Source organism: Daktulosphaira vitifoliae, unplaced genomic scaffold (genome assembly GCF_025091365.1).
Source record: "Daktulosphaira vitifoliae isolate Bord-2020 unplaced genomic scaffold, ASM2509136v1 Scaffold_1, whole genome shotgun sequence".
Lineage (NCBI taxonomy): Eukaryota > Metazoa > Arthropoda > Insecta > Hemiptera > Phylloxeridae > Daktulosphaira > Daktulosphaira vitifoliae.
Window position 1 is genome coordinate 1,494,027 of NW_026099572.1, and position 13,585 is coordinate 1,507,611.

The 13,585-nt window shown below is 30.2% G+C and overlaps 1 protein-coding gene across 1 annotated transcript in view; it reads right to left on the reverse strand.

Moving 5' to 3' along the window:
- The window catches only part of LOC126906119 (RNA helicase aquarius), a 12,105-nt gene extending 6,872 nt beyond the window's left edge, over positions 1-5,233 (reverse strand). The window contains exons 1-13 of the mRNA XM_050686420.1: positions 4,971-5,233; positions 4,789-4,892; positions 4,549-4,705; positions 4,173-4,373; positions 3,558-3,735; positions 3,029-3,321; positions 2,277-2,380; positions 2,084-2,195; positions 1,034-1,247; positions 839-887; positions 646-743; positions 455-592; positions 161-378 (exon numbers count right to left, since the gene is read on the reverse strand). Coding sequence (XP_050542377.1) covers positions 161-378; positions 455-592; positions 646-743; positions 839-887; positions 1,034-1,247; positions 2,084-2,195; positions 2,277-2,380; positions 3,029-3,321; positions 3,558-3,735; positions 4,173-4,373; positions 4,549-4,705; positions 4,789-4,892; positions 4,971-5,048 — 1,944 coding nt within the window. The 5' untranslated portion in view covers positions 5,049-5,233. The remainder of the gene's footprint in view (positions 1-160; positions 379-454; positions 593-645; positions 744-838; positions 888-1,033; positions 1,248-2,083; positions 2,196-2,276; positions 2,381-3,028; positions 3,322-3,557; positions 3,736-4,172; positions 4,374-4,548; positions 4,706-4,788; positions 4,893-4,970) is intronic.
- Between the last annotated feature and the right edge of the window lie 8,352 nt (positions 5,234-13,585).

Consider the following 13,585-nt stretch of genomic DNA (forward strand, 5'->3'; position numbering starts at 1 on the left):
TAAAAAAAAAAAAAAAAAAAAAAAAAAAAAAATACTATTTTATCTTTTTTTTTTATATGCTTAAATAATTTAAATATTTGAATTTGGATATCAATGATTTAACAGTCAAAGTACACACTTAATAATTTATAAATAAATAATACATATTATTATATCATACTGTTTTTCCATCAGCAACATCATCAAGATCTTTCCTATATTGATTACAATCTAACCAAACTCTATAGGTTCGTTTTTGACCTGGTAACTCTGGTTTAGGATCAGGACCTTCTTCAATAACACGGCCCATATTATCTAACATCCCTTCTACTTCACATCCTCTTACACTAACAATTTCAGTTTGTTGAAGAAAAGGTTTGCTATATTCAATTCTTGAACCTTTATAAAATAAAAAACAAAATAAAATAAAATAAACATACTAACTAAACAATTTATAAGCAAAAAAAGTTCTAACCAATTGGTTGAGTTGCTTTTACAGTTATTAAGAAACAAACATCATGTTTGCGAATATTTTCCCATTCTTCTTGCACATCTCTTTTAACATTTAAAGTTATTGAAACATCAGCTCTCACTCTTGATGGTTGTAAATCACCTAAAATAAAAATAATTAGTCAGACAATAACAAATGGTAAAATTTTTACTAACCAAGATTTGGTTTTGCGACTTCGACAATTAAAAAATTATCAATAGGTAATGACATTTTTGAATAACCACTGAAGTATACATTTCCGTCTTCAGATTTGCTAAAAATTTTAAAATATTATAATTTATAAATTAAATGAAACAAAAATAATTAGTTTAAATTATATGTATAAATTAATTTAATATTACAAATTACCAAGGGTTCATACGAGTAATAGTATCTTCAATATCTTGTCTGATTTCATCTATCAAAAAAAAAAAAAAATTTATTAGTTTTAATAATTTTTAATACTTTAACCCAGAAATTCTTATTATAAAATGATTACAAAAAAATAAAAATAAAATTTATACATCAAGATTAATATAGTGAATTATGTAATTTTAAACTTACATGTAGATTCCAAGCGAAATAATTGGAAGTTACGTAGCAAATAATCATGAAGAGTTAAGAACTGCAAGTTTAACTTAGGTAATGCTAAACAGTTGTTTCCATTAAAATATTCAGTAGGCACAACAGCTTCATTCCATATAATATCTTCAGTTGGATACAAGGGCATACTGTTTAAAAGTTTTAATTGTGATTCTCTAGCTTCATGCCTTGATACCTATAGTATTCATTTTTATTAAGAAAAATGATACAAAAAAATAATTATTTCTAAACTTAATAGCCCTTCAATGACTATTTTTGTCTTCATCAAAGACAGGATAACTGAGCTAAATATACTTGGGGATAATAAATTAAACACGGCTTAATATTAGAGCTGTGTCCATTGCACACCACTATACCTATATCAAGTCTTATCTTATTAAATCCATAAAAATAATTAGACAAGAGAAGAAATTTAACACTTGTCCAAATGAGGCTTAAATTTTCTAGGTAACCTATTAATAATCAAATAGGTTTCAATAATTAATATTTTTACAATATTAAATATAAATTATTAATAGATATATGATATTAATATAAAATTGGCTAAACCCTTGAAATAAATATAACTTTCAATAAAAAAAAAATACATTATTCTAAAATACAACAATTTTTAAACTAAACAAATTATACAGGGAATTATTTAATCAAACAAAGATCACTTAAATACTATAAAACTAATCAACTTCTCATGTATCTTATTGACTAAGTAGAGCTAGCTCAAATTTGTATACTATGATACACATTTCTTTACAAAATTTAACATTCAATATAATGACTTATGGTAATTTTGCATTACATTTATTCTAAAATAGTTTTTACTTGGGCACCCTTTTAATCAATATTATGGTTATTATTATTAAATATATTTTATGTTCATTTCTTATACAATTTTTAATGGGTATAAACAAAATTTTTTAGGGCAATACATATTTTACTATTTTATAAAATAGTAAATAATCATATTATTGTAATAATAATAATAAATAGTAAGAAAAAGCAATGTATACTTACTAATAATGCCAGTAAAAATTCTGAATCATATCGATACCAATTTTCAGTTTTTCTTTTTTCTTGATCAGGAATTAAATTTAAATTCATTGCAATTATCTGGAGCTCTTCATTACTAAGTATTAAAAAAATATATAAACAATTATTTTTCATATAAGTATACATTATGCATCTACTAATTAAAAATAGTTTATACCTTAAATTTTTAAAATGTTTTAGAAGAGAATCATATTTGTCAAGAGCACTAATGTTTGAGAGTGAAAAATCTTGTAATTTCATAAACTTTCCAAATACAGTAGTCTAAAAAAAGGTTGAATATATGAATTAAAAATTTAACATAAAATGTCAACAATGAATAAAAACTTTTTATTCTTAGTTTTAATTGAATGGTTATTGTACAAAGTAATTTAAAATGTAGTAAAATATCAACACTAATATAATAAAAATTGATCACTTGTTGCTAATATTATTTAAAATTAAAAATATTATTAATTTAAAACTAAAAAAGTTTAAAATTAAAAAGCCAAAATAAAATTACTAAAAGAATCGCGGATATATAATTTGGAAACAATGTTATCATTATCAATGCAAAACACTATATCATTTTTCATATTTGTTCTAAAAAATTTAACTTGATTCAAAATTTGATACACAATATAAAAATTAGTTTTATAATTTTAACTTCAGTGTCATCGAATAATGAATTCATTGTAAACTTGTAATATTTTAAAGATATTTGTCAATAAAACAAATTTTTTTTTCTAAAAATAATTTATTTGTATCTTTTAATTTATACATTTTTAGATATTTTGAAAATATAAATAAAATTATAGCAAACTCATTTATTGACTAAAATTTGGTAAATTTCATTAAATTAAATTTATAGTACCATAATTTATTATAATACAATTTTCGCTACTTAGTTTTTTAAATCTATAAAATACACACTTGTAATGATGCTACGTTTTCATAATGTGTAAGCATCACTTCATTTTCTGTCAGTGGATCACCAGTTGACTGGCAAATTTCAAAGTGGAAATAAAATTTTAAAATATCTAGCAACTGTTGGAACAGGTGTCCTTCAAGTCTATTGCATAATGGAGCTAAAAAACAGCGTTCAATTAAATGAATATCATCTAATACTACATGAAAAAATCTTCTAGTAGGTAAAGAAGTCTCCAAGTCAATCAACATTTCAAGAAAACGTTCACAGTAATTTAATCTATCCATGCAAATTTCATCTAAAAAAAAAAAATTAATATAAAAACCTATTGTTTCTTGATTACAAGCATAACAATATATAAATAATAACATAAATATGTTACTTAATAATTTGAATTAACCATGTAATATTTTTATTTTATTACATGTAATATTAATCCATTTTATCAAAATTATTAATCAATATTGACAAATCATGAATATAAAATCAATAAAAATTTCAATAATATATTATACATTTTCAGTAATATTTTACCATTTGATGAAATACTTTCTAAAATAGTAATAAATTTGATGCATAATTTATGTAAAAATGTCCTTTCAAGAACAGCATTTGATTTTTGCTCAACTAAAAGTTCTTTATCTTTTTTTTGAAGTTTATTCCATAGTTTTTGCCATTTAGAAACTTGACGTAACTCTACTAATCTTCGTTTCTAAAATTTAAAATTTATTTGTAAAAAAGCAAGCTACTAAGTAAATTTTAAAGTAAAATTAAAATAAAATCAAAATTTTTTTGGTTGTTTTTTATTTTTATGAAAATTAATTATTAGCTTTTAATACAAATAAAATCTGATAGATAAATTTTATACATAAATAAACTCAGACTCATTTTCATAAATTAAAATTTTATAAAAACAATGATTAATGATAAAATTCATGTGTTGTTCAAATTTATTAATGTAATGATAGTAGTACTACTAATTAAACTTAAAAAATGTAAAATATTAAACTTACAATAAAATTAAAAGTTGTAATTTTATATTTATAGACAATAAAACAAAAGTACAACTAAACAAGAATAAGCGATATTTAAATTATGACAAAAAGGATATAACTGAATATAACTATTTAACTAAAAATGCAAATTTACTTCTTGTAAACAACACCAAATTGAAATTGAAACGAGTTTTTTCATTTTATTTCTAACTAAATCAGTTTCCATACATTGAAAACAATGATTTAAAAAAACTATAAGAGATATCTGCTCTTTGATGCTGTTATTATCTAAAAGACACAAATGTAAAACTTGATTGATAAATCCATCAAATTCATTAGGTGCTTTTTTTAACGCCTAAAAAAAAACGGTATAAAATTAACACAAAATACCATAAAACATAGAAAAAAGGTGTCAAGTACAACACAAATATAATATCTACGCATTGTTAGAAAGATATGGAATTATAATAATTATAACATTTATAATAAATAAAATGTATGTTAATAGCATTAATGACATTTATTAATACCTCCCAAGGAGCAACACGTTCACGAAACTTTTCATTTAACATTATAACAATGGACATTATGTGAGCATAAGATGAATTGCTTGATTTATAGTGAGGCCATAAAAAATTTTCTAAATATTGACTATACTCCAATATCATAATACGCCTCACTGAAAAACTAAAATTGAAATATTAAAATGTATCATACCTTTTCATTTATTAGATAACTAGCTATCTAAAACATGGATTATGAAAACAAACTTTGATTTTAAAATTTCTTCATTGTATATGTTTTCAATTATTTCCTTATCAAACGGCAAATACTGATCAGGTTGCACATTAGGAGCCCAATATTTAGATGCCAACTAAAGAATTTAATACGAATAAATTAATATTAACTTATCATTTTAATTTAAATTACAATAATATAATACTAAATTTACTTGTGTAATGCGATCAGCGTTGATTTGATCAATAGTCGGCACAACATTCAATACAACTGATGGCTTTGAGTCTGCCATAATTACCAAAAAATATTTTTTTTAATTAAAACTTTAATAATTTATCAGTTATACTTAATGTAATTTCATTAGGTGTTTACACAAAATTAAAAAATAAATAATTGATTAAATAATTAAAGTCTAAACAATTAACATAATAGTAGCGTTTAACAACGTTTAAATCCATACTTTTGACTAAAATTCAAGGGGTAAATATTATTATTGTTAACATATTAATGATAGCTGATAACTCATGGAACTAACAATTATATCGTGTCACAGAATAGATTATCTCACTGATTTCGTGGCTATAATAAATTATGAATAATATTATTGTAAGGTTTATTTAATTTTAGGTGACTGAATCCTGTGGATAGGGATTAAGAATACTTCCACAGCCCCTGTACCAGTCGTAAGAGGCGACTAACGAGGTTTCGTTTGGTCGCCGGCCAGTTTAAAATTTTATCAAAAAGTATGAGAAGTCATGAACAGAACTTAGACGGATTGTCCCATCTCGTTTGTACGAGAGGACAACATGTGAAAGGAAATAAAGTAGTTAGAAACGAAGAAGGCCTAAACCTTAAAGTGTTTGATACCAGCCGGAAAACTTGTGCGGTAGTTGTTTCACCAGTCTTGTGTACAGGTCTACCCACCGCTTATAGTATCAACAGTGTGAAGACAGAAAGCAAGGGGAGAAAGTGACGATTATAAAATAATATATTCAGATAAGACCAATGAAAAATATGATGTAGGGATAATAATAGATGAGGAAATAAAAAGTATAACATCATTAAAATCCTATATATCTATTTAATGTTAATAAATGTTTAACTGGCAGTTTTAGTTATTATCGAGGTGGACATAATGCCCATGCACTCAGACCTGTTGGTCCATTGTGCGCACCTCATACCGAATTGTCTTGATTCGGTTTACCCACCTAAGTGTTATCACCAAAGTGTTAATACATTACCAACCATAAAGTCACCTTTAAAGATGACCGAAGAGATCTGTCTTTCTGGCGAAATTAAGTATCTCTCTGGGTTTTAGGTTTTTAATATCTTCTTTTTCAGGAAAAGGTTTATTCAAGTAGTTTGATCTTAGTGTAGACAGGGCTTCAGATTCGCACATGATGTGAAATGAGTTTTCCTCCTTTACTCCACACTTCCTGCACAATGGTGATTCCGATACCCCCATTACATAAGATGTTTAAGCAGGTGACCATTTCCTGTCAGTAGACCAGTCAGGGTGCTTATTTGATGTCTAGTCATGCTATTAACTGGCAGTTAAATAGAAAGAAATTTAAGCGAAAAGTACAGAATAATTTCGTGATAAATGAATGCTTTAGACAAGTTTAAAATTAACAAGAAAACAGGTTTAACTTGTTGCAGCTATCTCAAATTTCGCACAACTATTTTATAACATTATCAAAAAAATTTGGAAAATTTCAAGAAAAATAATTCTTTTTATATATTTTTAATTATGTAATTGCATAAAGGATATTTATAATAAAAATGCGATCTAAAATGTGTAACATGTCCAAAATGTCAAAATGTGGTAGGTGAAGATATTAATGTATATGTAAGTAATGAGAGGAGAGGATATGGAAGAGTACATGGAGGGTATGGTTTTAGTGGGAAAAAGGAGGCCCAAGAAAGATTCCTGGAATTTGCAGTATCGTATGATCTTACTATGGTTAATACTTATTTTAGAAAGAGGGATGAACATTATATAACTTATAAGAGTGGGATTAATAGCAGATTCTAAAATAGAGCTTCTGTTGCTACAAGTTAAAAAAATATTTTTTCCGATACCTTATTTTTTATATACAAACAGTTGCTATAGTTAAAAACGTGTTATTTTTGTATTAAAATTCTCAATTTTATAAAATATACATATTTTATATTTTGAAATTTATATTACTATAAATTTTTTAAGGATTTATGAATCAATACAATTTTTTTTATTAGTACTTTACAAATTTTCTTCTCATCCTTTTTTTAAAAATCTGGACGTAACCTTGAAGAAGCTCTATCGTTACCATCCTCGTCTGTTTCCGAAGAACGCCTTCCATCTAATGCAGGATTCCCAGTTCGATCTCGTGGTAACTCAAGATCTACTCAAGAAAACGACACCCAACAAATTACAGACTCTGCTATTACTCGAGTTAAAAGCGGTATTTTAATTAAAAAAAAACCAGCACAGTGGGGTGGCGGCACAGTGGGGTCGTGGCATAGTTGGGTCCAGTATAGATGATATCTGACAGTGATTAAAATCACTATCATAAAAAACGCTTCGATGCAAATCTGTAGATAGTGTTTAATTTATAAAAAAAAAATTTGTTAAAATAGCATATTTTTGAATACGGTAGCCTTTTGCGCATAGAAGATAGGTCGTCGGGACAAATTTTTTTTTTTTATTTTATAGTACATGAAATAAGCTTTAATTTGATATATGTTTAAAGGACGCAGTATTTCCGCAACATTTTTAAACGTTCAGTTGAAAGAGATCTATGTTTCTTACAATATTTCAAGTTTTGGACGCCCCCTATATAAGGGGAAATTGTCCAATTTTAATAAAAATTATATCAAATGAAAGATGTACTCATAATATATTTAGAAAAAAAAAATTTGTGCTGATACACACATTTTTCGAAAAGTTATAGCATTTTTAAGTTGAAAATTTAAAATCGAAAATCGAAAATTTTAACACAAAAATAGTGTTTTTTTAACTACGGCAACCGTTTACATGCAGAAGATAAAGTGTCGGGACAAATTTTTTTTTTTCATTTTATAGTACATAAAATAAGCTTTAATTTGATATATGTTTAAAGGACGCAGTATTTCCGGAACATTTTCAAAAATTAAGTTGAAAAAGTTAGTTTTTGTAAAAAAGTTGCTATTTTAAATCCCCCCTGTGAGCAGAATAAGTGTTAGATTTTCAAAAAAAAATGATATCAAATGAAAGAAAATTACCTAAGGTTTCAATATAAAGAAATATTATTTTGATTAGTTAATATTTGAAAAAGTTATGGCAGTTTTAAGTACAAAAAACATCGTTATAAAAGGTGATTTTTATCGCAAATATTACATTTTTTTTATAATTTCGACAGCCATTTGCACATAGAAGATAAGGTGTCGGGACAAATTTTTTTTTTTCATTTTATAGTACATAAAATAAGCTTTAATTTATATATGTTTGAAGGACGCAGTATTTCCGGAACATTTTCAAAAATTAAGTTGAAAAAGTTAATTTTTGTAAAAAAAGTTGCCATTTTAAATCCCCCCCAATGAGCAGGTTAAGTGATAGATTTTCAAAAAAATGATATCAAATGAAAGGTAAATATCTAAGGTTTTAGTATAAAAAAAAATTATGTTGATTTGTTGATTTTTCAAAAAGTTATGGAAGTTTTAAGAAAAAAAAGTGAAAAAATTTCGAAAATTAGCGATTTTTAAATTTGTAATTTTTTTGTATATTTCCCCCATTTGCGGGGAACGAGGTAATTTTTTTCAATTTTTAAGGGTAATGTCTTCAACTAGATACGATTTGTGATCTTTTGACGTATTTTTGAAAGAAATCGGTCCAGTGAGAGCTGAGAAAAAGTGGCAACAAACATAAAAAAAAAAAAACACATCATAGTAAAATTAATACCTTCTCCGCTTCGCATCGAAGCTAAAATTTGATAATAAATTTTTACAATTTTATTCTTATGGTTAAATATTTTTATGTAGCCTCACAGCCAGATTCTGATATAGTCAATAGCAATACATTTAGATCGCATTCTAACGATGAACAGTTTATTGTTACTTCACCAAGACGTGAACACCAGAGAGGTAAAAAAGTATTACTGACATATACGTGTTAGACCGTGTAATACTTAACACTTAACTTCTAATTTTTCACAAAAATTAGTCAAAATTTAGCACATGGCGGGTAAAATATACGTAAAACATTATTAATAATATTAATTATAAACACTATCATAAGAAGCGTTTCTTATGATATTCGTTTTAATCACTGTCAGATATCATCTATACTTGTCCCAATTATGTCACGTCCATACTGTGTCGTGACCCCACTGTGCTTCTGTTTTTTTTTTGCTTACAACTGTCATAACTTTTTCAATAATGACCAAATCAATATAATTTTTTTTATAGATGCATAACATCTTTACCTATTATTTGATATAATATTTTTATAAATTTGACCCTTTACCTGCCCACAGAGGGAATTTTTCAACTTAATTTTTGAAAGTGTTCCAGAAATACTGACACTTTTATATATATCTTAAATTAAAGCTTATGTAATATACTTTATTATGAAAAAAAAAATATCTGACTTTATTTTGTTTTCATGGTGAAAACAGTCATCAAAGTTAATAAAAAAAAAGGAGATTTAGTAATTGTTATCACTGTTTTCGTATGTTATTTGAATACATATATTTAAATGAAAGGATTATATTCATGTACTAATTGTATGATGTACAAACATGTGTATCAAATTAAAAATTAAATGGCAACCACGATGTTTATTAATTATTAAAGTACTACTCTCCGCCTAGCTGGGACTCCGCCCCAGACCCGGTGTCCTGAGGGCCTCACGATTGTCCTTATAAGTAGGCCACTGATTCCGGTATGGGTACCCAGCTACGTTGGGCACAATAAGTGTCGTGCAGGATAATATTACTTTAAAAGCAGTTTAACAGAAATATAGTAGAAATTTAATTATAAAATGAGTAAAATTCAAAAATAGTGAAATGTATAGGATATAAACTACACATTTTAGCTTCGATGCGAAGCTGAGAAGGTATTGGTTTTACTAAGATGTGTTTTTTTTTTTTTTTTTTGTGTCTGTTACCACTTTTTCTCAGCTCTCACCGAACCGATATCTTTCAATGATACGTCAAAAGATCACAAATTGTATCTAGTCGAAGACATAACCCTCAAAAATTGAAAAAAATTCCCTCGTTCCCCGTAAATGGGGGAAACCTCCAAAAAAATTTCGAATTTAAAAATCGCTAATTTTCGAAATTTTTTCAATTTTTTTTTCTTAAAAGTGCCATAACTTTTTCAAAAATAAACATATCAATATAATTCTTTTTTATATAGATGCATAATATCATTACCTTTCATTTGGTATATTTTTTTCATAAATTTAACCCTTAACCTGCCCACAAGGGGGGAATTAAAATGACAACTTTTTCACAAAAAATTAACTTTTTCAACTTGACACGGCACCGCCTTTTGCTCTAGGCTGGCGCTCACCCGTGTCTCTCTCGATATCAGCCGTCCAGCTATTAATATGACAATCGGTTGTCATCGGTCGTCTCCCCGCCCTTGACACTGAGATAAGGCCGCCGCCGAATATGGATTACCGATATTGCGTCCTGTTCCGTTTTCGACGTACACCTTAACTGGTTGCTCGACTCTGTGTTGTTTTCCACGTTCTTTTTTTTGTCATCTGTATCGCGAATGTTATTTTTTTTTCTTTTTTCGCCTGCGCCAGCTATTATTGGCATATAAATTGTGCGGTGCGTTATAAGTGTCGTTATATATATTCGTTGGTACATTTCGTACACGCTCAACGCATTAACCTGTGCGCCTTTTGTATTGGATTACGCATTCACCTGTGCGCCTTCTGTTTTTGGAATACGCATCACTGTTGATACTGTATGACGTTTTAGTTATTATCAATGTGTTAAGTAATCAACTCCAGCAAAAATCGGCTACACTTGGAAGTACTGCTACAATAGTTCAAGGAGTTATTAAAACATTTGAACATAAGCGAAGTGCAGAAGAATTTTCTAAATTATGGTTAGAGATACAAGGCTTTGCAGATAAAATAAAAAAATTAAAGTTATTTGCGCCTATGGTGTATAATATACAAAATATTAAAACACATAATAAAAGAGATGTACAATGGCAACCCATGTACAGTGACCCTCGAACGTCGGGGTGGAGCCCCTGTTGGCTGAGGGCCGACATCAAGTCCAACGGGTTTTCGACACGCTGATTCGTGTCCGCCGACCCCCAGACCGGAGAGTGGGCGTTGAAGTCCCCGACCATGATCTCCCCGCGGCTGGCCCACGGCCGCCCGAGCCTCCTCGCCCGCAGGCATGAGGACAGAGGCTCGAGGAGTCCGGCGATCGGCAAGCTAGGCGGTGCGTAGCAGCTCAAAATGTCGATGCCGTCTATCCTCGCTACTACGTACCCGTCGCCCGTCTCGATGTCCGCGACTGATAGGTCGCGGTCCATCACGCCGATCGCCGCTCTGCCGGACCAGTCCAAGAACCAGCCGGCAGATTCCCGGACTAATCCGGCGTGCGGGTCCGAGACGATGCACACGTTGGTGCCCATCTCGTACGCCGATGTATCTACCCCTAAAACCTGACAAATATGGGTTGAAAATTGTTTCGCTCTATGACGCTCGAACATTTTATTTTTGGAAAGGAATTCCGTACATTGATAAAAACATATTTCTTGTACCTTACTGCAGCCAACAAGGTATGTGTTAGAGCTGACGGAAAACTTAAAAGGTACAAACCGGAATGTCAGTATAGACAATTGGTTTTCTTCCTACCAACTTGCAGTACATCTTACTGAACGCAAGTTTACAATGGCGGAAACCCTAAGAAAAAAAAAGCGGGAAATACCACAATCCATGGTTTCATTAACACGTATACCATTGAATTCGTTAAGATTTGTATACCAGACAGACAATACATTGGTTTCCTACAGTAAAAAAACAAATAACGTCATTTTATTGAGCACGATGCACTATACAGGAGAAGTAAAAACAACAGAAAAGCCAGAAATAGTGGAATTTTACAATTTGTCTAAAGGAGGTGTATATGTTTTTGATAAGTTATGTCACTCATACAAGACTAAAAGGAAATCGAGACGTTGGCCAATGCGTTATTTTTTCGGCATTTTAGATACATCTGGTTATAAAAGCTATGTTTTATATTTGCTAAAGAAAAGAGATGGCGCGTTACAATCGAGTCAGTTTTTTGAAAAATCTTGCATTTCAACTCACAGAATCTTTTATGAAACAACGAATCAATAATGAGAGGTTTCCTAGGACACTTAGGGATGGCCTTCAGAAGGTTTTGGGTATAGCAGCTCCTTCTGCAACAGAGCAGTCTCTGACAGGTTCTACAAAATATAAACGGTGCAACTTATGCGATCGAAAAAAGGACAAAAAGACAATGAGTTCCCGTTCAAAATGCAAAGAGCATGAGAGGATAACTAAGTACTGTTATAAATGTTTTGAAAATTTTTCTGATGATACTAGTCTAATTTAATTATTTTTATATTTTATATGTAAAGTTTAATTTTTTTTCTTGATGTTGCTAGTCTGATCTAGTTATTTGTTATCCACATTTTATATGTTGGTCTAATTTTTTGTCTAATATTGTTAGTGTTACAAGGATAGAAATAAATATTATATTATAAATAAAAGTTTTTTTTTTAATCCTCAACCTGTAATAAATGATCCTAATTATTTATAATACTTAGTTAAGTATAATTATGCGCGTTAAAAAATGTTTGGTGTCCTCGAAAATGTATAAAAAGTACAATGAAAAAAACCTTTCTCATATTAAGTTGCTATTCGAGGAAAACGGTCAAAATCTAACAGGAATTGAATGAAAAGTGCTGGAAAACATTTTACAATATATATATATATATTTATTTATTTATAACATTTTATACAGGCAAAGCCCAAAATTTATATAACAGTCATCATAAACATCATTAATAAAAATTAGTGAGAAACAAGTAACAAAACCCAGGACAGGGGGGTCGCGGCACAGTGGTGACGTGGCATAGTTGGATCAAGTATAATGATATCTGACAGTGATTAAAATCACTATCAAAAAAANACCAGAACAACAACTTGTGCGACAGTTAACGGGGCTTTTACGGGACGATTACCGCGCTATGATACGGTTAATGCACCCAGCGTCTTTCGCCGATCTACGTGAAATAGCGCACGACGTAGACAAAACCGCGGCTCCTCGGTACGCTCCGCCAGCGTCCCGACAGCCAGCCGATCTGCATCCGCGGCATACCGCGCAACCAGCAGCCCGACAGCGAGCGGGTTATGCACACGCGGACGCACCGCCTACCCCGTGCCGATATTGCGGCGAGCGACACTGGCACCGCCAGTGCCCAAACAGACCGTCGGTATCGGGAAACGGCAATCGGCTAGGAGGGAATTAGTCCGCCCCTCCAGCCTACAACAGATCCACACAGGGCGCAGTGTTTTAGACGACGTTTCGTTTAAAACGCGCCCTGCCACTTCGCAAGTTTTATCCGGTAACATATCACGCATCACGACCGTCGCGCAGAACACCGAATCTAACGGCCCTTACGATTTACATACCGCCAACGATCTTGGCACTTTTTCGGCACCACACCCCTCTTATCGGAATGGAGGGGACGCCGCGGTAAATTCGGATGTAATCAGGGTATCGGAGTCCCGTTTCGCTGCGCTACAGTGTCGGCGTGATCGGGCTCCACGGGGCTACGAAACGTCGGCACGAGCGCAGTTTCCCTAGC